The sequence below is a fragment of the Ascochyta rabiei genome, chromosome 2 (assembly GCF_004011695.2).
Source record: "Ascochyta rabiei chromosome 2, complete sequence".
Lineage (NCBI taxonomy): Eukaryota > Fungi > Ascomycota > Dothideomycetes > Pleosporales > Didymellaceae > Ascochyta > Ascochyta rabiei.
The window spans coordinates 630,089-656,001 of record NC_082406.1 but is presented as its reverse complement, the minus strand read 5'-3'; the positions used below and the strand labels follow the sequence as shown (position 1 = coordinate 656,001).

Genomic DNA, 25,913 nt, shown 5'->3' with positions numbered 1-25,913 from the left:
ATCGTACGATTTTTCCCTTTCCCCCCTACCCCAGATTTTGGAAACGCGCCACAACACCAACCGCGGGGCTATCCTACATCTCGACTGTGCGCCGGTCCGTTCGTGAGCTTATTTCGACGTCGGGCTCGTGACTTGGTTAATGCTTTTGGCGTGGCGGTGGAGTGCCTCGTCCTCCTCCTCTAGCACGTGGGTTTGGATCACAACGATTAGATTCACTCGACGACCTGTTGTTGACTACCACCCACCATGACCAACAGAACAAGTCGTGCCACGGCACATGTCGCTCTCGACATCCTCCTCGCGAACACGCGTGGCCGCTGTGTCGCGGTGTCATTTCCTTTCGTCTCGTTTCGTTTTCTTTCGCAAGCTGCTTCCTTGACATGTGAAAGTGGCCCCAACCCAGCCCAGACGACTCCACCACGAAGAACACCCAGGCCCCTAACAACACCTAGCTCTCTAACAACACCTAGCTCTCTAACAACACCTAGCTCTCTAACAACACCTAGCTCTCTAACAACACCTAGCTCTCTAACAACACCTAGCTCTCTAACAACACCTAGCTCTCTAACAACACCCACCCTCTAACAACAACCACATCCCCAAACCCGCCAATTCCCCACTCTACAACCTAACCCAAACACTCAGCAAAGCAAGCTAAACAGCGGAGAAGAGCAACAGAGAGAGAGAGTGTGTGTGTGTGTGTGTTTGCTGCAGGGGGAGGGAGGTAGGAAGTACGTGCCAAGGAGAGTTGTGAGCTGAGGAATGGAAAGCGTATATACACACACACACACACACACACACACACACACACACACACAATGACCAAGTAAAGCAGCAGCAGAGCTGAGGCTCTCTTGCGTCAACACCACGAGATCCTACATCATCGTATGTGACACTCACGAGCCAAAGGAAATCGACACGCGTATGCGTATGCGTATGCGTATGCGTGGTGCAGTGTGAGTGAGTGTGTGTGAGTTGACAAAGGGGAGGTTGTATTGAAGTGATACGTATGTGAATGCCATGGTTCAGCACAAGGCCTGCTTTTCCGTTCTACGCTGGGGATATGTGTCCGACTCTTAGTAGTATAGTAGCGTTGTGTGCTTGCTGCTTTCCTGTTGCTCTGCTTTGATGCAGTCCCTGTTGCCCTGCATATCCTCCACCTCCTCCTCCTCCTCCTCCTCCTCCTCCTCCTCGACACCACGCACGTCCAACGCCAAATTCACGCTAGTTCCAAGGTATCAACGCCTTCATCAGATACTGCCAAATCATGCACACTCACACGCAAACGCAAGCCTAGTACGTCTCCTCCTCGTACGTCGACATCTTGCGCGGACGTATTGGCGGCCCCATGCCGCCGTCCATGCTCGCGCTGATCCGTCTTCCGACGCTCTGTTTCCTCGACAGTGCGCTCCCTGGGGTGGGGATCCCGCTTCTCTCCAGCGTCAGACGTCGCCCGAGCGGCGTCTTGATCTCGCCCTCGTCGCTCTTGTCGCTGCCCGTCTCGCTTCGTGTCAGGGACAGAGATTGCGCATGGCCGTAGTCGCTCGGATGCCTATTCAGAGAGGTGCGGCCAAACTGCCGTCCTTCGTGCAGGTGCAATATCGGGGGCGGGGCCTTTCCTATCCGGCCGCTCATGGACGCTGACGAGTGGTGGCCCAGGGGATTGCGCGTGTTGGGCGTGCGTGCGCTGGGCGTGCGCGTACCAGGTGTCCGGGTGCCAGGCGTGCGCGCGCTGTTCCTGCCTACCGGACTGGGCCTGCTTGTGGGCCGGGGTAGCTGAGGTGTCGAGGACAGCGACGCCCGACTGCTGGGCCGACTGGTGCTTGCGTTGGACGGTACACCGAACGAGAGCCGGCTTACACCACCACTCGGAGTGTCTTGGACGGATGAGGCTGAGGTGGAAGCCTGCGATGCGCGTTTCCTGACTTGGACCGAGCTCGGCAGGTAGTTGTTGGACACACTCGGGGCTCGAGGGCTCGCCCGTGGAGGGGTCAGAGTCGGCGCAGGCAGCTTGGAGCGTGCCGAGTGCACGCGCTCCTCGAGCTTCTGCATCTTGCCAATCAGGCCTCGAATCTGGTAGAGAGAGCCGGATCTCGGCAAGCCAGCTGCCGGCGTATTGCCTCCTAGGCTGGGTCGAGCTGGCCACTGTCCTGGCACGGCGCTGGGCGGGCGCATGACGGAAGGCGTGCGTCGACCACCCGCGCTTGCGCCTTGAGCGGGTATGCCAGAAACACTCGGTCCTCGGGTGTGTCGTGGGCGGGTAAAGGCGCCGGCTCTGGGCGTGGCAGCTGGGTCGCGCGGTGCCATCGAGGCCTTCCTGGTAGGCACCAGGGGCGTGAAGGGTATGGGCCTGATGGCGAGCGGTGCATCGGACAGCGGCGGCGAGGGCGGCGTCGAGTCTGAGCGCAGGGCGTCTGGCTGCATGTAGGGTGGGGTGGAGGCGGCGGTCGGCGAAGACAGGTTCGTGGTGGTGGTGGATGCCTCGGACATGGGCGAGCGCGGGCGCAGCGTCGACGAGTCCTTGGCCAGCTGGTTGGAGACGGTGCGCTGGTGGTGCTTCTCGATGGTAGCCTCGGCCAGCCGCAGCTTCTCCTGCGTAATGTCCGACTCAATCTTCAGGTCGGACAGCTCGTCTCGCAGGCGCTGCGTCTCGATGCGCAGGCCTTCGCGCTCGCGCTCGCCGATCTTGATCTCTTCCTCCAGCATGACCTCGCGCTCAATGGCCACGTTGTACTTTGTCTCGACGTCCTCGAGCGACGACGACTGGTTGCGCGTCTGGCGCTCGAAGTCGTCGTTCTGGACTTCCATGTCGCGCAGCTTGAGCTGCAGTGTCCGCTGGGCATCGCGCAGGCTGGTGATCTCTTTCTGGAGCGTGTTTTGCGCATGGTTGGCCTCGGTCTTGCTCTGCTTGTACTTTGTCTGCGCGCCAGTCAGCGGCCGGCTGTGCAGTCTTTACGTTCGCAGCCTACGTACCTTCCACTCCTCGGCCTCGAAGCCCAGGCGCTCCACCTTCTCCTGCAGCTTGCGCTCGCGCTTCTCGCTCTCCTCGACGTCGCGCTCGAGCTCGGCCTCTAGCTCCTTGCTCGACGACTGGAACTCCTGCAGCTCCGCGTCGAGCGTCTCGTACGCCGTCTTGTAGTAGTCCAGCTCCTCGCGCAGACTGCCCCAGCCGCCGCTCCGGGGCGGGGGCGAAGAGGGCGTCTCGCCTCCCACCATCGCGGCAGGTCCGTGTGCGGCGACGACCGCAGCGAGGCGTCAGGAGCGCGTGTGGCTGCGCTGGCTGGCGGGGCCGGGTGGTCGAGTGCGGCTGGGCAGATAGGTCGAGTGGCTGGTGTGGTATGCGCAGGCTTAGGGCTTTGGCGGGGTCGTTCCTGCGTCTGCTGGCTGTCAAGCTGTCAACTGTCGACCTGACGGTTTCAGCCGCAAGGCGATGCGAGTGTTGTGACGACGATGGCGCGCCGTTGCCCGATGCAAACCTGCCAGCAGCTACTCCCTGTCGCAAGAGTCCGCCGTCGAAGTGGCAGCGTCCCTGTCCCTGTGCAGATTAGTGGTCAGTAGTCAGTAGTCAGTAGCCCCCGGCGGCGAGGTGGGCGTGTCGTGTTGTCAAGAGGCGCTCATGTTTGGGGGGGGGGTCCACCGTGCGCGCGGCCCTGCTGCGCTGTTGTTCCCCAGGACACCGTGCGCGCTACCGCTACTTCGTAATAGTCGTATCCTGGTTGCGGTCCTGCAGCTGCAATCGATAGACACGCCCACCGACAGACACCAGCCAGCAACTGCACACAAGACACCAGCCAGCAACTGCACACGGTGCATGTGGGCGCCTCTTCGGTAGTCTTACATCCCTCTCGCAGTAGCCACCGCATCCCTGGTGTGATTCACACCAATCTTGGGCGTCACATGCAATCTTCGTCGTTGGGCTGCGTGCCACGTCAGGGGATCCCAAACCACCACGTGAAATAATCATATATATGTGAAAAACTTCGCAACCCCTGGGTATAGGTACAGTCTGCCGTCCAGCCTCATCTTCGCACTCACTCCTTCTGGTCGACTCCATACGTGTTCGCAATGTCCCTCGACTGCTCAGACGCATGCTCGGCCACCTCCTTGCCCTGCTCCACCAGACTGTCAGCTGCGTGCGATCCAGTGCTGGCAGCCTGCTGGGCCTTGGCCGATGTCGAGTCCGCCGCTTGGGTGGCCTTGTTGTACACTTCGCTAGCCTGTCCCCGTGCTGCCGAGGAAGCCGACTCTGCTGCCTCGCTCGCCTTTGCGTACGAGCCACTGGCCGGGTCCTGAGCTGTCACGGTCGAGGTTTGTGCTGCTTCCCTCGCTTTGCCGTAGGCCTCACTGGCTTGCTCTTGAGCCGTTGATGAGACCGACTGTGCTGTCTCGGCTGCCTTGTTATACGCTCCATTCGCCTGTTCCTTCCCAGCTTCTGCCAGACTTTGCGCCTGCTGCGAACCGCTGCTCACTGCATTCTGTGCTGTGGATGTGGCCGATTGCGCGGCTTCGGTCGCCCGGTCGTATGCCTCGCCAGCCTGCTCCTTGCCGCTCTCATACAGCTCCTGGGCCTGTTGAGAGCCCTGTGCGACCACGTCCTGAACCTTCTCTGCTGCGTGTTCAGCGACCTCAACGCCCTTGTTGTATGCCTCGCTGACACGCTCCTTCCCACCCTCGTATTGATCTGCCGCCATCTGCTTGAGCTCCTCGGTGCTGGGGAACTTCTCCATCGACTTCAGGACGGCATAGTAGAGGTTGATGATGACGGCGTGGATCCGCTCCTTCATCAGCATCGTGATGCCGTGCGAGAAGAAGCCCTTGAGCACCTCTCCACCTAGACCCTGGTACAAGCCTGCAAGGCCTTCGGTCTGTGCGATGCGCAGAATGGTGGCGAACACAGTACGCTGTCTGGCGCGCATGACCCCCGACCTTGGCGGCTTCTCTGTCTTTTCGAATTCCGAAGTCTCGCCAGTCGTCTCGGTCGGCTTCTGAGACGAGACTTGTGCGCGTGTCTTGGCGAGCTGGAAGGGATAGGTTATGGTAGAGGCCAATGCCTTGCTGGTCGCTGCAATGAGGAACGTAATGCGTGCACCGGGGTCGTCACGCTTCCCTTGTGAAACTAGAAGCCGCAGCAAGACCTTATGCATCAGCATCGTGAGAGATGGGTTGAGGGTCAAGATGAGGCTGGCCGAATAGCCTGACCAGAAGCCCTGCAGCCCCTTCTCCTTCTTGATCTGCGAAGCAATGTCTCTTGTGCTTGAGGCTGGCGGCGTGGCTGTGTTCCCATCGAGTGCAGTCATTGCTGCTGTCTGCTTCCTGGTGACAATGTTTTGGATGGGTGTAGTGCAGAGCTTGGAGAAGGCGCCAGCTACCACGCCCACACCAATCTCTTCCACAGCGCCCAGGCTCTTCCGTCCACCGTTCGCAGCCAGTCGACTTTGCCGTATATACGAGTAGGCAAGGAAGAAGAGAAAGCTATCCGTGACGCCCTTGAACACCTCGTGAGGCACGCCGTTGTAAAAGGCTGACAGGCCCCCTTCCCGTTCGTAGATCTTCTCGATGGCGTCGAAGATGCCGTCGTACCTGGGCCGCTCATTTTCGCCCTGGAGCTGCTTCTGCACTTGTAGACGCGCTACCACAAGATCGAGCGGGTACGTGATGAGCTTTGAAATAGCAGTGCCCAATGCGCCGGACGTTGCATGGCCGAGAGCTGGCAGGGCAGGGCCCAGCGTGCTGTGCTTGGTGGCCTGCTCGTGTGTGAGGTGGTACAACGAGAAGGCATCCTGTGCACGTTAGCCGGGTCCTGGCATGGACGTTGGAGTGAAAGTGCTCACCAGCTGCGAGTTGTAGATGTACGTGTAGCTGCTCATCTCGGCGTTTCTCTCGTGTGTCGACTATAGTCCACAACGTTGCTCAGGGTGCATTAACAAGAAAACCAAGACGATTCACATCAGCCCAAGTGCAAGACGAACAAACGCGGGGAAAGCTCTCATGATGGCCTTCGCGGAGACGGATCCGCTCTGTGACGCCTGAGAGGACGTCATGGGTGGTTCGGGCCAGAGCTCAGCTGCTAGCCACAGCCGAGGTGTTGGGAAAAGTCTGCGCTTGTGAGAATACACTCAACCACCACCGATTAGCAGCTGCACAGCAGGCACTGCACTCTCTCGTACCAACGTCGCTGGCACCATTCAAACCACCACAAAAGCATCGTTGCACGTGCAAGTGCAGCTACGGTGCTGCGCAGCGGAGAGTGACGCTGCTGCGCATAATGCACACGGTGGAACCATGGAATACATTGTAGACAACGGAGCACTCAAAGCAACTGCGAGAACCTTCTGGTTATGATCGCTGTTGAAATTATCCTCCCACATGGACTCTGGACAGCAATTGGGATTCATCGAGACTGACTCATCATCGAGGAGGAAGTTGCGACTCTCAGCGCTGGCTACATTTCGGCCTCAATGACGACTTTTCTTTCAAGAGGGCCATTTTTCGTAGCTCGCTGCAGCCGCAGTGCGGGTCCAGCACCCGATCATCATTGCCTCAAGCACTTTTGACGTGTGTACTGTGTAGAAGCACAAAGCATGATGCCCAGCACCAACAAAGCCCACCGTGAACGCCATCAAGTCAATCAGTACCATCTAGAGCTATAGCTAGTCGGCACCGCACTAATCACACCACACACACCTGAATCGTATATACGCATGCGCTCCAGCCAAGAGTTCTCGAAATGCGCAGTTTCATGAAACCAAACTCGTCGCGAAACGATAGCTTAGAGCTGTCAATCACACCTGTCTCCGCTGTCGCCAATCCGTATGTACCAAGCCAAGCCCAGTGACCCCGGCGTTGAAACCAAGTCCGAAACAAAAACTCGATCTCTTTTCGATATTTCGCTGCCTATCACTCTTAAACGTCCTTGGCGCGTACGTACGATACCAAGCTTTCCTCTCTAGCGCTTGCTCGGCCAAGGCATCAGTTTGATTGATTCAATGTACTGATCAACATCTGCACAGCATCTTTCAGCTTGAGGCCCCCATGGATAGACAATCCTGTACGACTTGGCGAATCCGCCTCGTTTCGAGCGAGCACTTCGTGCAGGTGGGAATGTGAGTATAAAGGAACTAGAGCAATGCGTTTCTCCTTCATCATCTGAATCAACAGCTTCTTCTTCGCTCTTTTCCCACAAGTCTTTCTTGTGCAATCTTCCTTTCCCAGCTCTGTGCCAGCCACGATCTTTCGTTCTCTAAGTCACTCATTTGCTGTGCAAATCCTTCTTTAGCTCTTTCACTTTACCACTCAAACCTGCAGCAATCATGCGCTTCAGTCTCGCAACTATCGCTACAGCAGCGCTCGTCTTCTCGGCTTCCGCTGCTCCTCACGGAGGTATCGGCAAGCGTGGAGATAACACCGACATCGAAGAACGAGGCGGCAAGGGTGCCGTCCGCGGTCGTTATGCTGATGGCACTTTCCTATCTGGCGCTTTGGGCTCTCGAGGCGCTACCGATCCTGTCAAGGGCTTGCTCCCATTGTCGTCTCCCGCTGCCTTTTTGAAGGTCAGGAAAGATGACTCCGACTCTTCGAGCGACTCTAGCGATTCCTCCGACTCAGACGATGAGGAGAGCAACTCTGATAAGGAAGCTGAGGAAGAAGGTGACAGCTCCTCAGACGATTCCAGCTCTGGCGACAAAGAGACCTCTTCGGGATCTGGAGACGAGGAGAGCTCATCTGGTTCTGGCGACGAAGAATCCTCTTCTGATTCTGGCAGCTCAGATGATCAGGACTCGTCTTCAGACTCGGATTCAAGCTCTGGCTCAAGCCCAAGTGGAAGCTCCAACTCAACCGGCTCCAGCACGCCCAGCAGTGGCTCCGTAGCATCCGGCACCTTCCCAACCGCAGCTGGCGAATCTACCCTCTCCGCGCCCATGGAAGTGACCGACTTCGACGGCGGCATGGTGAAGTTTGGCCGCGGCGTTTCTTGCACCTCTGGTGAAGGTGGCGGCAAGGACGCTGTCTTCAATGTCGCAGATGGTGGCTCCCTCTCCAATGTCATCATTGGGGCCGACCAGATCGAGGGCGTTCACTGTGCCGGAGCGTGCACAATCACCAATGTCTGGTGGGAGGCTGTCTGCGAAGATGCACTCACCTTCAAGGGCAACGGCGATGGCACAGTATCTGGTGGTGGTGCGAAGGGCGCCAAAGACAAGGTCGTCCAGCACAACGGCATTGGCTCCATCTCCATCTCTGGCTTCTACGTAGAGGACTTCGGCAAGCTTTACCGCTCATGCGGTAACTGCAAGGAGGTAAGAATCTGAACTGTAATCACAAACTCGCCAGCTAACCCCCTACAGCAAGGTGAGCGCCACGTCAAGATCGACGGCGTCAAAGCATCTGGCGGCTCTGCAACGTTGGTCGGTATCAACTCGAACTTTGGCGACACAGCCACCATCACAAACTCGTGCGTCACTGGTACCAAGGTCATCTGCCAGGAGTTCGAAGGTACATCGCCTGGCAACGAGCCGCAGAAGATCAGCGACGGACCGAGCGCGTCTTGCATCTACACGGAGGCCGATGTCAACGCCTGCTAAGCTCCCTGCAGAGCGAGCATGTAGTGAGTGTTCATGCGGTTCGATGTACACAGGGCAGCTGTTGGATTCGAGGAAACGAGTCGTGGTTTTGTCTGGTTTCTGCGGTGTTGTACATACATTCTTCTCTCCGATGTAGGAATCCCAAGGCAGATCGACAAGCAAGTAAACAATGCCGACTATCGTCTGCCGATTGCCACCACCTCGCTGCCCCTAAACAAGCTATCCAAGCGTGAATCGAGTGTTTCTGTTCATGACAAGGTGTTGTGGTATGACAAACAACATGTATAGCACGGCTCTCAGCGGGGTGCTTCGCGCATGAGAGGTTCAGGTCGTGAGGGGTACTGCGGCCCTTGATAGTTGACAATCTTGATGGCTAGTCGCACAGCTTACCACACTGATTCCTGCGCTCATCGGCCCCTGTTCGCAACGCACCGCGATGTGTCATCACTGTAATGGGAAGTCATGCAACATGAAAGGCAAGCCAAGTGGCGCGACGCGTTGCAGGGGGGGGTCTTGTGCATTGCAGTTGCTTTGTCATGTCGAGAAGTGTGTGAAGCTGGTGGTGAGTGAGATATCATAGAGCAGTGTAGAAACACGGCGTGTTCGAAACTTGTTGTCAGCCGTCGTGCGGGGGGAAGTTGCGATCGTTTGCATGGTCTTGCGCACGGCGGGTGATACTGTTGAGAATGCAGAGGGGGGACCGGCGATTTCCGCCAGGTGGAAAACAGTACGATCGAATCAACAAACGGGTAGGGTAACATTCGCAAGGTCACCTCTCGCGTACGGGCTGTCAGAGCGCCATGATTAGTGTTCTAGGTTTTTGATATTACTGGAAGTGCAGAGGATGACGTGGTACGCCTATCAGCGACGAAAGTACCAGCCGTTACCTAAGGACTACCGGAATCTGGCAATTGTGCAGGCTTCTAGTTCGTCAAACGTAGCTTACTCTCATGGGCATGCCTCTGTCACCCCAATTGCTGAGGGGGAATAGTTCCGATTCGTTGTACTGTTTCTCTCGTGAGCCAGCGAGGAACAGAGTTCAGAATGGCGCTATTTCTACCAATCACCCACGTGCATCGTCATAGCACACAAGCTGAAGCGATGGATCCTGCTCTCGAGGTCCCATATAGGATGCTAGGATTGTGGGGGACAGGGTCTAACCCCTTGTCAAACCAGGCTGCGACTGGACAGTGGCGAACGTACGGGTTACATGCTGGCAATTTTGAATCGATCTCTCATCGAAGGTGAAGCCTGAATAGGTTCCTACACCTGACATCAGTTTGAGAAGAACTGGGCGATGCACTTTGCTGCGATTCACTGTGTGGTAAAGAGCCTCGCATCTCAAAGCCAATACAAACCCCGTGGCAGCATGGCGTCCACGAATCTGCCTCACACACATGTTGAGCAACAGAACACGGCACCGTGCAGCAAGCTACTCCTGTTGGCTGCGGACAAAGCTCCAGCTATATTCCTGCGCAGACTAAGCAAGACCCGATGACGCTTTGGGGACCCACAATTATGAGAAGAGATTCTCTCGCACGGCTGCTCATCCTATTCTGAGTGTGGAGTCATGGTATTCTGCAAGTTTTCGATAATGATGCAATCGGAAAATCGAGTCCAGATCGGCACTTTCAAGGAGAGCAGCGGCATGACACAACCGGCACCGTATCGCATTTCCACCCCTGGCTTAGTTTGCTTCAGCTCAAGCCGTCCGACAGCGCGCGCATGAGTCGGGAAGAGGCGTGTTATCGCTGCCATGTCAAGAGGCACAGAGTAGCGCCTCGTGGTGGCGGGCAGACAAAGGACTATGGCAACATGGCTGGCGTCTACCCCGCAGCAATCGACTCTTTTCACCTAGCGCTCCGCCGGTGGTTTACAGTGCCGTGCGTTGGCTGAACCATGCTGAAGCTCGATTTCGAATGTCCCAAAGGACAGGCACGACGGGCAAGAGGCGTGGCCTGGAAGAAACCCTTGGCAGTGGCACTTTGCGGTGAAACCTGGGATGGCAGCTACAAGGATCGCCGATGGCGAGGAAGGCGTTGCGTCGACTGACACGCTTGGCCAATAGCGGCCCGTCTAGCGCGCTCAGCCGGATGTAGCGCGTTGCATGCGAAAGCTGCGGAATTCCATCTTGGAAAAATCCCCATTGTTTGATTCGCATGCCCGCCCAGTGCCTGATCTTTCTTCTCAAGCCCACATCCCCTGCGCGCCCTCTTTGACGCCCGCACCTCCTCTTCCCCTTTCCCCTCTCTCCTCTCTTGCGCCATCTTACAATCAACAATCAATCAATCTCACATTACACTAAGTCCCAAACCAGTCTCCAGACACAGCTGTCACCCACAAAAACCTCCACCACTGTGCCTAGTGTCTGCCTCTCGACGCTGTTGCTTGCTCTATCATCGACCACATCTGAGAATTCGGCAGCTCCCACGAGAACAGCGTTGGCTCTTCACCATGACGGAAGTCCAGCATCCTCAGTCCTTCGATTGGGCCAATGATGCATACGCCGCCTTCAGTGACCAGGCCAAGCCCCAGAACAATTGGGCGGCGTTCGGTAGCAGCTCGAGCACCACGGACACCACCGCAGCCTTGACCATCCCTCCCGCCCTTCTCACCCACTCCGCCGAACGATTCGGTCAGATCACCCCGCCCGATGAACGCTCACCAGCCGACTCGGTCCGTGCTGCCAGGGACAGCTCCATCCCCGTCGAGGAGCTCATGAATGAGGCGCTTTGGCCCCAACACACCCTCAGCGCCACAGAGCACCGGCCATCAACCCAAGCGGAGCTTCAGCAGTCGCAGCCACCGTCTCAGAACAGCCAGTCACCTCTGAAGCGCCGTCATGCCAGCAGGCAATCCGCTTCCAGTCAAGCCCAGGCCAGCGCATCGACGTACCAGGATAACGATGCGACCGTCACCCTCCAGCCTCCTAAGCGCAAGCGAGGCAGGCCCAAGTCGCAGCCTCAGATGGTCGAGGCCTACACCGCCGACGGCTATCCCTTCCAAGTTTCGTCTGCTCGCCAGTCACACCTTGAGAAGAACCGGGTCGCAGCTCACAAGTGCCGCCAGCGCAAGAAGGAGTACATTGGTGGCCTCGAGGGCCGTGCTCGAGAGTTCTCCGCGAAGAACAAGGCGTTGAAGGAAAGCGTTGCTATCCTGAGAGAGGAGGTTCTCGGTCTCAAAAACGAAGTACTGCGCCATGCTGGTTGTGGCTTTTGGGCTGTTGACGAGTATCTCGCTCGCTGCGCAGGAGATCTCCTCGGCATGCAGCCGCCCGATGCATCCGCTGGTACGAATACACTGCAGCACCATGTTTCGCCATTCATGCACCAAATACGACCACGTCAAGACAGCCACGACTCGATACACAGCTTGGGTAGCATGAGTTCTACCCCTGGCGCAGATGGCTTTGGTGGCCTTGAGCTGCTCAAGGACTACGAGGATGATGTGGACGATCAATCGTGATTCAATCGGGGGTGCTTCACCACTCGAGCTATTTGATCTGTAGTGTTCTGTTCTCCGAAAATCCTTCATGATACCCCTTGGCCCGGAGCTTCTAATTGGCGGCTGCATATGCCCTTAACTTTCACATTCTGTATCTAGTTTTTCTACGAGACGATGTACCCGTAATTCAGCGAAACGAAACAAAAGCAATCAGCAGGGAAGTGGTGTTTTGGTCTTTGACGAGTGTGACGAATAATATCACAAAATACAAGAGAATACTTCTGCATCCTATTACAGTATTTGTGACTGCTTTCTTAACACAATGTACACTCACGCCAACTTTCACTAAAACTTCACGCTACACACTTACCTTCCAGGTCTTCACTCAACCCCACAAAACTCGGCACGTACGCGGCGACTCCCCAGAAACAAAAACATCCCTCGTCCGACTCGTCAGCTCTGCCGCCGGTTACGCAACACCAGGCACGCTGAGTCGGCTAAAGAGGTCGAAACGGACATAGTTGTGGGGAAGCAATGACGTCAGACGTTGCAGAACCTTTTCTCTACCTGATGATGACGGCGCCATGGTAGTAGCGCGCAAGCACAATGCTGTTCTTATCGCAAAACAGTGGAACCTGGTCATCACGTCTCTCCGAACCATGTTTCGACCGCCTGATTTGTCGACGGTCGCCCATGCCTGCTGTGGCTTGCGGGACTGCCTGCGAAGCGGCAGGTGAAATGGGCGCGCGGTCCTGTCGCTAGAGTGCTGGATGCAGTTAATCTATAATTGTGAATTGGGTTGAAAACAAAGATGCCAGGGTGCCAGGGTGCCGCTGCATGTACGCCGAGAGCCTGAAGTGCGGCAGCACGACGATCGACTGTTCGAGGGAGCGGCCACATAGCCCACCAATCAGAACGAGGCGGTGACGTGGACAGTCTGCCGGAACCATTTTTTGTTGGTTTGGTGCTGTCTTTGCGAACGGCGGGCGCTAGGCTCGTGTTCTGCCGCTTTTAAGATCGGCCCCCTAGTGTTCGGCCACCCCTAGTGTTCGGCCACCTCACCCAAGTAAGCTTCACTATTTTGAGTTGTGATTTTTCAACAACAACAATTACAATTGCCACTCTGTACACATAGACTGAAGCGTAAGAGCTGCTGCTGCTGCTGCCTTTTTAGCTTCGTCTTCTCCTTGCCGTGATGCCTGCTCAGCTTGTAATGCTGCTGCCCGATCTATAGCAGCCTTAATCGCCTTAACGTTGCTATAGCGCTTATTTGGATTAACTTGAACTTGCTTTCTTAAGTAAGTAATAGTAGCACTATCTAATTAATACTTAAGGCGTTGATTTTTAAATTCTAGCCGAGCTGCGCGGGTGTTGGCTCTAGCAATAGCCTTGCCTGCCTTGCCAAGCATCAGGCGTGTGCTCTGTGAATAAGATTCTGATAGAATAAGCTGCTGAGCCTTGTACAAGGCCTGTGAGCTCTAAGGCGTGGCAAACACGTTATCTAAGGCTTGAGTAGATGGTGGAGGAGTGATAGGCCGGCCTGATACTTGAGATGAGAGCAGTACAAGGTCTGGGTTGTATAGGCAGAGGCCAGCAGCCTTCCACCCAGCTTGTATGACTCTCTTAGATAGTCCCTTATCTCTTGCCTTATTGTATAATGTGACAAAGCGCTCCTTCTTAATAGGTGCTGCGTCATCAAGTGCTGAGAGGGCTCGGATCCCGCTACGGTAACGAGATTTGAGTACTGAGAATGGAGCTAGATCTAGCGGCTGGAGGATGTGTGATGCGTGAGGCGGGAGGTATAGGAGATAGACCTTGCTCTGCTTACAGAGCCACATAAAGTCTATTAGGATATAAGAGCTGTGGCCATCCAGTATAAGTAACCGCCAGCGACTAGGTTGAGGTGTAGTTTGAGGCAGAAAAATCCGCTTTAGCCACTCAGATCTAATAGCATTTAACGTCTATCCATTCTCTGACGTTGTATAGAGCCAATCAGGTACCCCTTGTGCTAGGAACCACGTGGATTGTAGATGCTTGCCTTTGAAGATGACTAGGCATTGAAGCTTCTTGCCAACGGCTGAGATGGACTTAATAATAGACACCCACTCACAATCCTCTAGGGATTTAACGTAAGCCTTCTTCTTTAACAAGCTAGCAACTACACAGGAGTTGCTACATACCCTAAGGCCTACCCCAGTCTTATCTATGTTCTATATGTCCTTATATTGTATACCTAGCTCAATCCGCGTACGCTTAAATAACTCTAGAAACACGCGTATAGTCTTATAGTTGGCTGCTGTAGTCCTTGCGCTCTTAATCTTTTAGCCAACTATAGAGGCGACGCGTGGGTTACGCGTAATAAAATAGGTTACCTATTTATGCCTAAGTGGCTCGTAGTTGCTGTTCATATGGAGGATAAGGGTAGCCATTTCTCGTACGCGTAGATGGGAGGGTGGCTGTGCGTGTAAGTCCTCTTCAAGTATCCAATTTACTAGAAATTGCTCTTGTTCTGGAGTCAATCGCTGCTGTTAATGATGAGCTATTGCGTTGGGTTGGCGACCGCTGAGGCGCTCTTGGATCGTCGATTAGGGGACGCCATAGGCCTTAGCAGCCTGCTGTTGGCTTGTAAAAACACCAGAATTAAGATCAGCGATAGCAGATTGTATAGCCACTTCACGGGGATCCATTTTGATAGCGTGGCGTTGAGAGTATAGAGCGTCAAAAACAGAGTAACGCGTTGTGTTGGGTGGCCGAACACTAGGGGTGGCCAAACACTAGGGGGCCGATCTTAAGGCACAAACTGCGAGCTGTCGTTTGGTCTTCTTTCGGTCCGATGCGCGTGAACGTGCGAGAGCGCTGGAGTGTGCTCTGTGTATGCTTGAACGTTGAGAGTGGGAGGAGCTGCGAGTGTTCTGCAAACACTCGCAGCTTTCGCGGTGCGCGTACAATGTACACCTCCACCTCTCTGTGACCTTCACTCAAACGTGAGTCTTCGCGATAACACCACTCAAACAGTAGTGCGCATGGCTGGAGGCGCACGCATGCAACACTGTAGACACACGGCGAGGCACCACTACGTGCATTCGCAGCGTTGTCTAGACTACGTTCTTATCCTTCTCTCTCTCCTCGTTGCATGTGCAAGCAGGGCCGCAAGCAGGGCCGCAAGTAAGGCAGAGCCTGGAGGGCATTTGCGCCAGTCACCATCCAGCCCATGCACCAGCCCAGCCTACCAATGATACGAATGCAGGTGTCGGTGGATACCCGTTTCAGGGACTCTGATCATAGTCTGATGAGCCCAGGCCTAGAGGTCCAAGGGCAGCGGACAGGTTCCATTTCAGTCAAGATGGCAATCTTCTGACAATACGATCTTCTCTTCAGGGGATTTACTAGTGCAGTGACGGGTCTCTATTATGGCAGCTTCCTGTTTGGGACTGTGTGAACTTGGAGAGAGTTGGCACAGCACAGTACTCGTCATAGATAGATGTGGGCGTTGTACAAGCGCTGCGCTTTGTGAGCTGCGTGCGTACGTGAACGGTGCCTGGGCAACGGCCTGACTTGCACAAGTCTCCAAGATTGCTGATGCTATCTGGGTTCCCTTTGACTGCCGATTCGAGAAGGTGATGGTCTCTGTAGAACGCGGCACTTGAGCCTCGTATCGCTGGATCGACGACGAGTGTATCTACGCGTGGGCGTTTTGACGTTGCTCCTTGTAGTTGTCGTAGTTGGACCCTTGTCGTCAAAGCGCAGACCTTGTATTAGCAGCACTCGCGAGAAGCTAGTCGGTGACTGGAAAAAGTATGCTGAGGACCCAAGTGTTCCTTTACTTCATCTCGAGCACTAGCAGCAAGCACTTTACCGAGTACACGTCTAGCATGAATGGCTGGTAGGGCAGCACGGTGCACATTGTTCGTTTGCTGCTTGTGTCTGAAATACCGATTTTGAAGATATTCAGAAGTGTGATGCACACCACTATGAACAATTTTTGATCCTACAGGAGTGACGAGCGGAGTGCTGATATTAGGTATGGATGATCAGCCCTTGATTAAAAAGTATGGCAGCCAAAACAAAGCAAGGATGTACATACATCCTTGCTGCAGATTATGGCCTGCATTAAGGCGTGTTTTGTTGCGAGAGAAAAAAAGCGTGTTTTCATTGCGCGGGAAGGCGACGCGTCAAATGAGTTCTTCATGCCTCTGCTCGAACATGAGGTAGTTCGGATGGGGACCAGGTGTACGCTAGCAGATCGCGCTAGAGACGGCTTGGCAGGAAGGCGCGTCGCGAAGTGGCTGTACCGTAGGCGCGTCGCGGGCACTGAGCGCACAGCGACGACGCAAACACTCGCCCTCGATGTTCCGAGCGACACAGACGTGATCGCATTGCTACACCACCTGCGATAGCTGTGTAGAAGTTCTCTTCTGCATCGAATCTGCGCGCAGTGACCGCACCCAGCCGCCGCCATGGGTTACATCAAGCAGATTACCATTCAGGGCTTCAAGAGGTGAGCGACGACGCACGTGAGTAGCGACCAAGACTGACGTAGTGGCAGTTACAAGGACCAGATGCAGATCCAGCCCTTCTCGCCCAACTGCAATGTCATTGTCGGTCGCAATGGTTCTGGCAAGAGTAACTTCTTCGCCGCTGTGCGCTTCGTGCTCGGCGACGACTACAACTTCCTCAATCGCCAGGAGCGTCAGGCTCTGCTTCACGAAGGGTCTGGCTCAGCTGTCATGTCGGCGTACGTCGAGGTATGCTTCGACAACACCGAGGACCGCTTCCAGACAGGCAAGCCTGAGTTTTACCTGCGCCGAACCATTGGCGCGAAGAAGGACGAGTACTCAGTCAACCGCAAGAACGCCACTAAGTCTGAAGTCATTCAAATCCTCGAATCGGCCGGCTTCTCGCGATCGAACCCTTACTATATCGTGCCCCAAGGACGTGTGACGGCTCTTACCAACATGAAGGACAAGGATCGTCTTGAGATGCTGAAGGAGATCTCTGGTTCGAACGTATATGAGACGCGCCGTGCCGACAGCTTGAAGCTCTTGACCGACACAGACAGCAAATGCGCCAACATCGACAGCGTGGTCGAGTCCATTAACGAGCGTCTGGGCGAGCTGGAGGGAGAGAAGGAAGAACTAGAGGCCTGGAGCAAGAACGACAGGGAGCGGAGATCATTGCTATACACTCTGAAGTCGCGGGAAGAGGCTCAATTGGAGACACAGATCGAACACATCGACTCGCTCGAGCATCACGGTCGTGAGATGCGCGAGGACAATGAAGCAACGTTCAGGCGAAACGAAGACGATATCACTCGATTGGAGTCGGACATAAACCAGAGGAGAGGGGATTTGGACATCCTCAGGCAAGATCGTGTACAGTACGAAAGCGACCGCAAGGCTGCCACGCTCGAGAAAGCCAAGATCCAATTGGACATCAAGGCACTACAAGACAGCCAGTCGTCTGCTCAACAAACCAAAAGCAGACGTGATGCACAAGTCAAAACGCTTCAGCAACAAATCGCGGCCCGTCAAGCCGAGCTTGAGCAGCTACTGCCTCAATTTGATGCTAAAAAAGAGGAGGAGGAGGCCGTTCGCGCACAGTTACTCGACGCCGAGGGTCAACACAAACGCCTCCAGGATAAGCAAGGTCGAACGGCACACTACAGTAACAAGCGAGAGCGTGACACTGCTTTACGCGCACAAATTGATGAGACCAATGGGGACCTGAGCCGTCGAAAGGCTGTTCTCATGCAGACCGATGAGGAGATCGCCAAGCTCCAGGCCGATATTGAGCGAATCGAGGGCGAGATTGCTGAGCTGAGGCAGGCAATCGACAACGAGGGCGATGCCACGGTAGATCTCGCGGCGCAGCTTGAAAAAGCCAAAGATGCAAGGAGGGCTGTGATTGACAAGCAGACGAGCCTCTGGCGCGACCAGAACCGGCTAAGCAGTCAGCTCGGGAATGTGCAGAAGGATCTCCTGCATGCAGAGCATACATTTTCACGTCTCCTGGACCACGGTACCAGTCGTGGACTGGAGTCGCTTCGAAGATACCGCAGAGACGGGCTACAGGGCGTTCACGGTACCATCGCTGAATTACTTCAAGTCCCAGAGAACTACCGTTCCGTCACGGAAAGTGCTGCAGAAGCTGCTCTGTTCCACGTCGTTGTCGAGGATGACAATGTCGCAACCAAGATTATGGACCGTCTTACCAAGGATAAAGGCGGCCGTCTCACATTCATTCCTCTGAACCGAATCAGCGTACCGGACATGCAGTTGAGACCAACAGAAAACATGCAGCCTTTGCTGCCGAAGCTTATATACGACGACCGATTCGAGGACGCCTTCAGGCATGTCTTTGGCAAAATCGTCGTGTGTCCGACTTTGGACGAGTGCAAGCGTGTCGCTAAACAGTACAATGTCCGCGCTTACAACCCAGATGGAGACAATGCCACCAGGAAGGGACAGTATCGGGGTGGATACCACGATCCTTCTAGGTCAAAGATCAACGCCTTCAGCATTGTCGCTGAAAAGCGTGCGCTCCTCGATGATCTGCAGCAACAGAACCGTCGAATTGAGGGAGAATTGGACTCAGTCAAGCACCAACTCACTGCAGCACAAAGCGAACTACTTCGGCGGCAGCATGACCAAAGGAGGGGCGAAACTAGCTACGCACCCATGAGAGAGGAACTTCGTGTCAAGCAGAGCCTTCTACAAGATGCGCAAGACACGTTGGCAAAGAAACAAAGGACTGCTGCAGATCTCGAGGCGGCCATCAACCTGTTAGGAGCGCAACAGAGTGATTGGGAAGCAGAAATTTCTTCCAAGTTCACGAAGGCTCTATCGAACGACGAAGAGCAGATGCTCGTCACCTTGACCAGCACTGTCAAAGACCTCAGAAAACAGTACGCACAGGTCAAACAAGAACGCGCTACACTTGAAACCCAAAAGATCGAGGCCGAGCTTGAGTTGAATCAGAGCTTGCAGCCCGCTTTGGATGACCTACTCGCGCAGCAAGGGGGGGTGGGAGGGTCTGCGGCCCAATCAACGGGTCTGCGTGAAGCGAAGCGCACGTTGGACACTGTCAACAAGACTATCGCCGACTTTGATCAGCTAATCGAAGAGACTGACACACAAATCGATGAGCTTCGAGCTCAGATCGAGCAGCTGGAGTCCTCAAGAACTGAGAAGGAGCAGAGCAACCGTGCACTTGCAGCTGCGATGGAAAAGCAGGAGAAATCACTAACCAGGAAGGACGCCGACCGCAGCAACTACACGAATCAGCTCAGCAAAGTAAGGAAAGAGATACGAGATCTGGGGACACTGCCCGAAGACGTCAATCGCAAATACAGCAAGTGGAACACAGACAAAGTAAGAGACAATCTCTGTTATTTCGACCATGATCGCTAATGGAGAGACACAGGTTGGTAAGGAGCTTTCCAAAGCCACCCAAGCGCAGAAGCAGTTTGCACACGTCAACAAGAAGGCCTACGAACAGTACGAAAACTTCACACGGCAACGCAAAACCCTTACAGATCGCCGTGCGGAACTCGACAGCTCGCGCAAGTCCATCGAGAACCTCATCGATGTACTCGATCAGCGTAAGGACGAAGCCATTGCTCGTACCTTCAAACAAGTGTCTGTTGCCTTCAAGAGTGTATTCCAAGAACTGGTCCCCATTGGCACAGGCCGTCTAATCATCAATCGCAAATCCGACGGCGCCCAAGACGACGATTCGAGTGAAGACGAAGCCGCACCCCGTCGATCTAAGAAGAGCAGCAAAATCGAGGAATACGTCAGTGTCAGCATCGCTGTATCCTTCAACTCAAAGCACGACGAGCAGCAGAAGATCGGCCAACTCTCTGGCGGTCAGAAATCCCTCTGTGCACTAGCACTCATCTTTGCCATACAGCAGTGCGACCCCGCGCCTTTCTACCTTTTTGATGAGATCGATGCCAACCTCGATGCGCAATACCGTACTGCGGTTGCGAACATGCTGCAGAAGTTAAGCGGACAGGGGGGTCAGGATCAAAAGGGCGGTGGCCAGTTCATTTGTACGACGTTCAGACCGGAAATGGTACTGGTTGCAGATAGGTGCTATGGTGTCAGCTATTCGAACAAGACGAGCAGTATTGATGTCGTCAACAGGGAAGCAGCACTGGATTTTGTCGACGGAATGCAGAAGTAGAACGTGAGCAGACAGGGCGATGCCGATGCAATCCCTTGAGCAGGTGAGCGGGATGGTGTTGACTGAGATAATACCATGAATGTTTAGCTCTTTGATTTCCACGCTGTTACTCTGATTATTCACTCGGTATTTATTATGTAACCGATACGCATGTATCAAACAACCCCTGTTGTCACCTATCTTTTTCTTGCCTCAACTACACACAGTATAGCACAGACGTATCCGTCCAAGATCTCGATTATCAATGCCGTCATCAACACAGTTGCGCAAGCCTTCTCTTTGCGGCAAGTCCCAGACCGTTTCACAAACGTTGGATGTGGGTTCAGAACATGGGCCAACGAAGGACGGCCTTGTCGGTGGCGAATTCGTAGCCTGCAGCCTGGAACGAGACTGCAATGTCAAAAAAGCTGCCTGCAGATGTGGCGATGTAAGTAAGCAGGTAATCAAAAAGCAAGCAACTATGTTGAGGGGCGACTATGCAAGGATTGTCCGAGGCTCAGAAGCGTGAGGCAACGACGTCAGCAAGCAGATATAAACGGATACCGTTGGTGACGAGGACTGGATTTCTCGATTCGAGATGCAGTTGGCAATGGTTTTCTCGAAGTTGCCTATTGCAGGGCCGAGAGTATCTCGCTGCATTTGGATGGCAGGTGTGCGCGGATGCTTGGGGGAGGATTTTGTAATGTGACCTGTGGTGTGCACTGCGCGTTCTGATGCGGGATTCTCAAATCACTGTATAGTATGACATACCGCGTTTATGTGAACGTACTCTTTTCTTGTTTTCTTGGTTTCTCGTTTTCTTTCCAACGGCAGTGTTCATAATCGTGGTTGGAGAATGCGTGTCTCGACCGTTCTCGTAGTTATCTTTTGCAGCATCGGTAGGTCAATGAACATGAACAATTATCCTCACGGAAGCATGATATGTACGAGTTCAGAACTTGAATATGCCCGTATAGAGTTTGCATTTGTTCTGTTTAGGTTTGACGTTAAACTCGGCAAGCAGAGCTCAAGCCGACACAATTCGGGATCCGACAGAACTCGGGGTCATGGTACGGCCTTCAACAGATATTGAATGTTTCCCAATGTAGTATTTTTCTTGATCCTATCAACGGTATTAAGAAGGTTTGCTGGCGTTTGAGCATTGCATGATCTTGGCTCCATTTAACATGTCTTACGTTTTAGAAACTGCAAGTGGAGCGCAGGTTACGCTGGGTGACCTGACCAATCACAGTAGATGCAGCAAGCTATACACTAACTATTCTAGGACATCAGCGAGGATTCACGCTGACACTGATCATGATCGTCATCTCATCGCAAATTCACTTCTTCAGTCTTCTGAGCTGCCATTACGATTGAGCAATGCCTTCGAGAACAAGAGCTTGTGCTGTGTGTCGAAGGAAGCGCATCAAATGCGTTGCCACCCTACCGTACTGCCTAAGGTGCGTTCGAACTAGGCAGCCATGTCCAAGACCTCTTCAAGGACCGCTGATTGTAGACATGACAAACCTTGCAAAAAACGGGATGCAAAATAGGAGGTTGTCGAAGCAAATGTCAAAGAAGATGCACCCTAACAATACCTGTGCGCACGACCTACTGTCAGCTGTCAACGCCAGAGCCTTCTATAGGCATTTTCTAGCGAACTTCACTGCCGAGGGCGAAAGTCAAGGAATCCAGAATCGACTGACGTGACTCCAGCAACTTCCACGCTCAGTCAAGGACGGAACAGACCAGGCGCTGGTGCTGGCCTCGGAAGCAACAGTAACAGCATACAGCGCCATTATGAGCTCGGACACAGCGTCAACCCAGCACGCGTGGCATATGTACGGCTTGGCGCTTCGCGCACATCACAGCCTACTGCAAAGTGCTCCCTCGAAGAGCAATTTCAAGTTGGTCAATCCGCAAGGCAATCTGTTGTTCAGCGACGTTTTTGCAGCGCTTACAACTGCATACTTCAGCTCGGCACACATCCTGCTGGCAACTATTACATCCGACACAGTTGATTTTGCAGACTTGACGAGCCACTCTCAAGTCATTCTCAATGCCGCGACGCATATTGACACACACCACAACGCAATTGCATACACGCGTATGGCAACACCGTTGCTTGTAGTTGTACTGCATGCACAATGTCATAGACAACGCAAACAAGCGATCGACATATCTAAGTTCTATTCAAGAGGTAGCATGAAAGGTATCAGCGCACTCTCTCTGAATGCTGTGCGTCGTAAGAAAGCAGAATGAACCTGATACTCACGTCATCTACAATGACACACCACATCAAATGGAACCGCTGCACTAGATGTCGTCTCGAAACTCCTAACGCGGGGATATGACAGGGTTCGCCAACCGCCCACGCCAAATCGAGTAGAGAGCGTCAGAACGGCAAGCAATAACCCGATGTCCGATGGATCTGAAAACCCTTTTCGGGAACGGGACTTGAAGAACACAGTATTGCATTAGCACTCACAATATGGCGCTGTCGCTTGTACTGATGCAGATGCAATGGTTCTTCCACGTATCGCAACTTTCAGACTGAGAGGTGGCAAAAACCTACTAGTGTTCTTCATTCATGTTGGGGAATGGACCTGTCCGAATGTTCTCAAAGAAATCGACCAGATCACTCAATCTTCAGCAACCAGCTCAGCCAGCATTTCAAAAAGACTCCAAAAACAAAGATGCGACTCAAACTCCTGAGCTTCTATTTAGTCGCTTTTTGTGCAGGGCTAGCAGAGTCCACGCCGCGAAGCCACACCATACTCCCACGGCCAGACATAAAACCAGCACCATTTGACGCTGGACATGTTATGCCTAATTCACCTCTTCGCCATCCCAAGCGTCGATGCTTTGTCAAGCAAGGGGCTGTCCCTGACCGTAACGATGCGCATGCCATCTACCATGCCTTCAGGGAATGCAACAATGGCGGTACGATCATACTGAACGAGACATATCATATTGGCTCTCCGCTGGATTTGACGTTTCTCAAGCACGTCGATGTTGTGCTTACTGGTGAGATCCATTTCGACGACAGCGATGTTTACTACTGGGCAGAGAACAGTTTCAAGTACGAGTTCCAGAACCAGTCTGTGTTTTGGAAGTGGGGTGGCGTAGATGTAAATATCTACGGAGATTTGAGTGTGGAGGGCAGCATAATCGATGGGCACGGACAGGCATACTGGGAAGAGATACGTACAAACAAGAGTCTCTTCCGGCCTATGCTCTTCGCATTCGACGGAATGAAAGGGGCACGTATGTCGAATTTACGGATGCGCAACCCTCCGCATTGGTTCAACATCATTGCCAACTCATCCGACATCTTGATTAGCAATATGGATCTCCAAGCCAAGAGCCTCAACAACGTCACAATTGCGAACTCGGATGGGTGGGATACATACCGCTCAGATCGTGTCGTCATACAAGACTCAGTCATCACGAACACAGACGACTGTGTTTCTTTCAAACCAAACAGCACCAACATCGTGGTCCAGAACCTCGACTGCACTGGCTCTCACGGTATCAGTGTCGGTTCACTTGGTCAATACGCCAACACGACCGACATTGTTGAGAATCTTTACGTTTACAATGTCTCCCTATCAGACTCTAGCGATGGGGCTCGCATCAAGGTATGGCCAGGTATTGCAACCAATTTCCAAACGCTGTTAAATGGCGGCGGTGGGTTAGGGAGAGTAAAGAACGTAACGTACGATCTATTCAGAAACGTGAACAACGATCGTGCGATCACAATTACGCAGTGCTACGGGCAGAAAAATCAGAGTTTATGTTATGAACATCCTGTAAGCCACGTCCTCCAACGGTACCGTTGAAAGCTCACAATTGCAGGCAAATTTGACTATTGAGGACATTAAGATCAAGAATATGTTTGGCACGACTTCTGGAAAGTTAGATCCGCAGGCTGGGAGTTTGATTTGTAGTGCGCCAGACCGCTGCAGCAACATTCGTGCGGAGAACATCACTGTGCAGGTGCCTAGCGGTAAGACGCCTACATATGCATGTAAAAATATAGACAGTACCTTGTTAGGTATAAATTGTATGGAGGCAGCTGAGGAGAGGGACTTGGGTCAGGGCTGATGGTGCCAAATCGCAGCTATAGATCCTTTTTCGATGTACACATGCATGCGGAGTCGTGTACATGATTAGTTTGCAACCAGCGAAAAGGCTTATCCTACTGGCATTTTGTGATCCTGCTAGTCTTGGAAACACACAAATCACACATCTTAGCAAGTGGGAGCGACCGACGCTAACTACAGATTGTTAGCCACAGTACACGTCACGTGATCTATTCGACCCAACCTGGCAGGCTGATGCTCCCTACAGAAGACGATCATGGCCACATCCAAAACCAGCCGAGAAGGCGTTGCAATCGCCATCTTACCCAATCTTAAAACACGGCTCTAGTTCCGACCTCTCAGGAGGCACGCTGCTGCTATCGCCACACTTTGTTCGCCCCCTCATTGGATGTTCGAGGGAACTTTAACCGCAGATCTCTGAGCAAGACTGCCTAAGTACCGTGTCCGTGCGCGCAACGACCGGAGTCGCGCAACAACCAAAAACCACCTTAACGCTCAAAATTAGATAAGGCTATAGAGCCACCCACAACAGCTATTATTTTGTAATTTTGTAGTATAGTACTAATTAATTACTTATAAAAAAGATATACTATTTAAATTTAGCTAGTAACTTAACGTTGTGGCTACATAATGTGGTTTTAAGTAGGAGAGCTAGGGACAGTAATAGGGGACTACAACTACTAACATTATCCCTAGGACTATGTTTTTAATGCTTTTTTAGCTAGGTTGCTTATAAAGCTTTCTTTTTACCCTTTTAAGGTAATTATATAGCTTTTATAGCATTAAGCTCTTATTATTAATACTGCTTTTTAGCCTTCTGTTTAGCCTTCTAATTTACTGTATTAGCCTTCTCCTTCTTATGTACTACCTTAGCTGCCTCTTATGCTACACGCCTCTCCTTCTTCTCTTTCTTCTTAACTAGCTTCTTAGCAGCTGCTACTTTCTTACTAGTAGCTTTTCTAAGCCTCTTCTTCTTCTCTTTATATTGTCTAACTTACTTATAGAAGTATGCTTTATTAACCTTTCTAGGTAACTAGAACACTGCACTACTATAGTACTCCTACTGTTACTATAAGTCTAAGGTTTTACTCTTCTTTTTATACTTCTTCTATATCTTTAGAGTCTTTTTAAGGCTATCTATCTTATACTAGAGGAGTAAGGTTTTAACTAAGATATAGTAGATTAATTATCTTATCTTTTTAACGTTACTCTTACTCTAGTTTTTAACTACACACTGTAACAACGTCTCTATTTTAAGCTAATCCTTATTACTATAAACAGATAATAAGGACCTATCTAAATCTAAGCTCTTTAGTGTTTTAATAAAGTAGTAGAGGATAATGTTAGAATTAAGTAGATAGATACCTGTTACCTTAAAGGACCTAAGTATTAGCTTTTTAGTAAAGCTACACATCTACGCTAGCTAGAATAGGCAGAAGAAGTCTGCTCTAGTAATAGGTGTGTTGTTTTAAGCCTTATAGATATGTGTTATAACTACTTTTAAGTATACTATTAATAGAGGCTTAAATAGTACTATATTAAGCAGCTAGAGCGTTTAGGTTAAGTAAGGGGAAAGGACAGCTAGGAGGATCTTGTAGTTATTATAGTACTTAAT

At 52.8% G+C, this 25,913-nt stretch overlaps 8 protein-coding genes across 8 annotated transcripts, besides 19 other annotated features; 5 read left to right on the top strand and 3 right to left on the bottom strand.

Annotated features, from left to right (window-relative positions):
- Positions 1–687: 687 nt before the first annotated feature.
- Positions 688–708: a tandem repeat.
- A 69-nt stretch (positions 709–777) lies between these two features.
- Positions 778–818: a tandem repeat.
- Positions 819–920: 102 nt separating this feature from the next.
- Positions 921–948: a tandem repeat.
- Positions 949–1,152: 204 nt separating this feature from the next.
- Positions 1,153–1,193: a tandem repeat.
- Positions 1,194–1,293: 100 nt separating this feature from the next.
- EKO05_0001147 (NADH:ubiquinone oxidoreductase) lies at positions 1,294–3,216 on the bottom strand (the record flags this gene model as incomplete). Its single annotated transcript, XM_038937616.2, has 2 exons — positions 1,294–2,919; positions 2,974–3,216. The coding sequence occupies 2 exons, from the start codon at positions 3,214–3,216 to the stop codon at positions 1,294–1,296; spliced, it is 1,869 nt and encodes a 622-aa protein (XP_038801904.2).
- Positions 2,633–2,681: a tandem repeat.
- An 815-nt stretch (positions 3,217–4,031) lies between the features above and the next one.
- On the bottom strand, positions 4,032–5,867 carry EKO05_0001146 (Acylglycerol lipase; the record flags this gene model as incomplete). The annotated part of the gene is made up of 2 exons (XM_038937252.2): positions 4,032–5,780; positions 5,832–5,867. The coding sequence occupies 2 exons, from the start codon at positions 5,865–5,867 to the stop codon at positions 4,032–4,034; spliced, it is 1,785 nt and encodes a 594-aa protein (XP_038801903.2).
- Positions 5,868–7,310: 1,443 nt separating this feature from the next.
- Positions 7,311–8,582, top strand: EKO05_0001145 (uncharacterized protein; the record flags this gene model as incomplete). Its single annotated transcript, XM_038937638.1, has 2 exons — positions 7,311–8,297; positions 8,346–8,582. 2 exons carry the CDS (start codon positions 7,311–7,313, stop codon positions 8,580–8,582), a joined length of 1,224 nt encoding a protein of 407 aa, XP_038801902.1.
- Positions 7,797–7,836: a tandem repeat.
- Positions 8,583–10,853: 2,271 nt separating the features above from the next.
- Positions 10,854–10,873: a tandem repeat.
- Positions 10,874–11,036: 163 nt separating this feature from the next.
- Positions 11,037–12,047, top strand: EKO05_0001144 (uncharacterized protein; the record flags this gene model as incomplete). Its single annotated transcript, XM_038944900.1, has 1 exon — positions 11,037–12,047. One exon carries the CDS (start codon positions 11,037–11,039, stop codon positions 12,045–12,047), a length of 1,011 nt encoding a protein of 336 aa, XP_038801901.1.
- Positions 12,048–13,043: 996 nt separating this feature from the next.
- Positions 13,044–14,816: a dispersed repeat.
- On the bottom strand, positions 13,505–13,864 carry EKO05_0001143 (uncharacterized protein; the record flags this gene model as incomplete). Its single annotated transcript, XM_059635597.1, has 1 exon — positions 13,505–13,864. One exon carries the CDS (start codon positions 13,862–13,864, stop codon positions 13,505–13,507), a length of 360 nt encoding a protein of 119 aa, XP_059491580.1.
- Positions 13,508–13,965: a mobile genetic element.
- Positions 13,523–13,965: a mobile genetic element.
- Positions 13,541–13,965: a mobile genetic element.
- Positions 13,574–13,962: a mobile genetic element.
- Positions 13,613–13,962: a mobile genetic element.
- Positions 13,736–13,965: a mobile genetic element.
- Positions 13,751–13,908: a mobile genetic element.
- Positions 13,763–13,935: a mobile genetic element.
- Positions 13,991–14,235: a mobile genetic element.
- Positions 14,438–14,553: a mobile genetic element.
- A 1,667-nt stretch (positions 14,817–16,483) lies between the features above and the next one.
- On the top strand, positions 16,484–20,213 carry EKO05_0001142 (Structural maintenance of chromosomes protein 3; the record flags this gene model as incomplete). The annotated part of the gene is made up of 3 exons (XM_038937526.1): positions 16,484–16,524; positions 16,573–19,396; positions 19,449–20,213. 3 exons carry the CDS (start codon positions 16,484–16,486, stop codon positions 20,211–20,213), a joined length of 3,630 nt encoding a protein of 1,209 aa, XP_038801900.1.
- Positions 20,214–21,379: 1,166 nt separating this feature from the next.
- On the top strand, positions 21,380–22,454 carry EKO05_0001141 (uncharacterized protein; the record flags this gene model as incomplete). Its single annotated transcript, XM_059635596.1, has 2 exons — positions 21,380–21,652; positions 21,909–22,454. The coding sequence occupies 2 exons, from the start codon at positions 21,380–21,382 to the stop codon at positions 22,452–22,454; spliced, it is 819 nt and encodes a 272-aa protein (XP_059491579.1).
- Positions 22,455–22,792: 338 nt separating this feature from the next.
- EKO05_0001140 (Galacturonan 1,4-alpha-galacturonidase) lies at positions 22,793–24,299 on the top strand (the record flags this gene model as incomplete). The annotated part of the gene is made up of 2 exons (XM_059635595.1): positions 22,793–24,004; positions 24,051–24,299. 2 exons carry the CDS (start codon positions 22,793–22,795, stop codon positions 24,297–24,299), a joined length of 1,461 nt encoding a protein of 486 aa, XP_059491578.1.
- Positions 24,300–24,734: 435 nt separating this feature from the next.
- Positions 24,735–25,913: part of a mobile genetic element that runs on past the window's edge.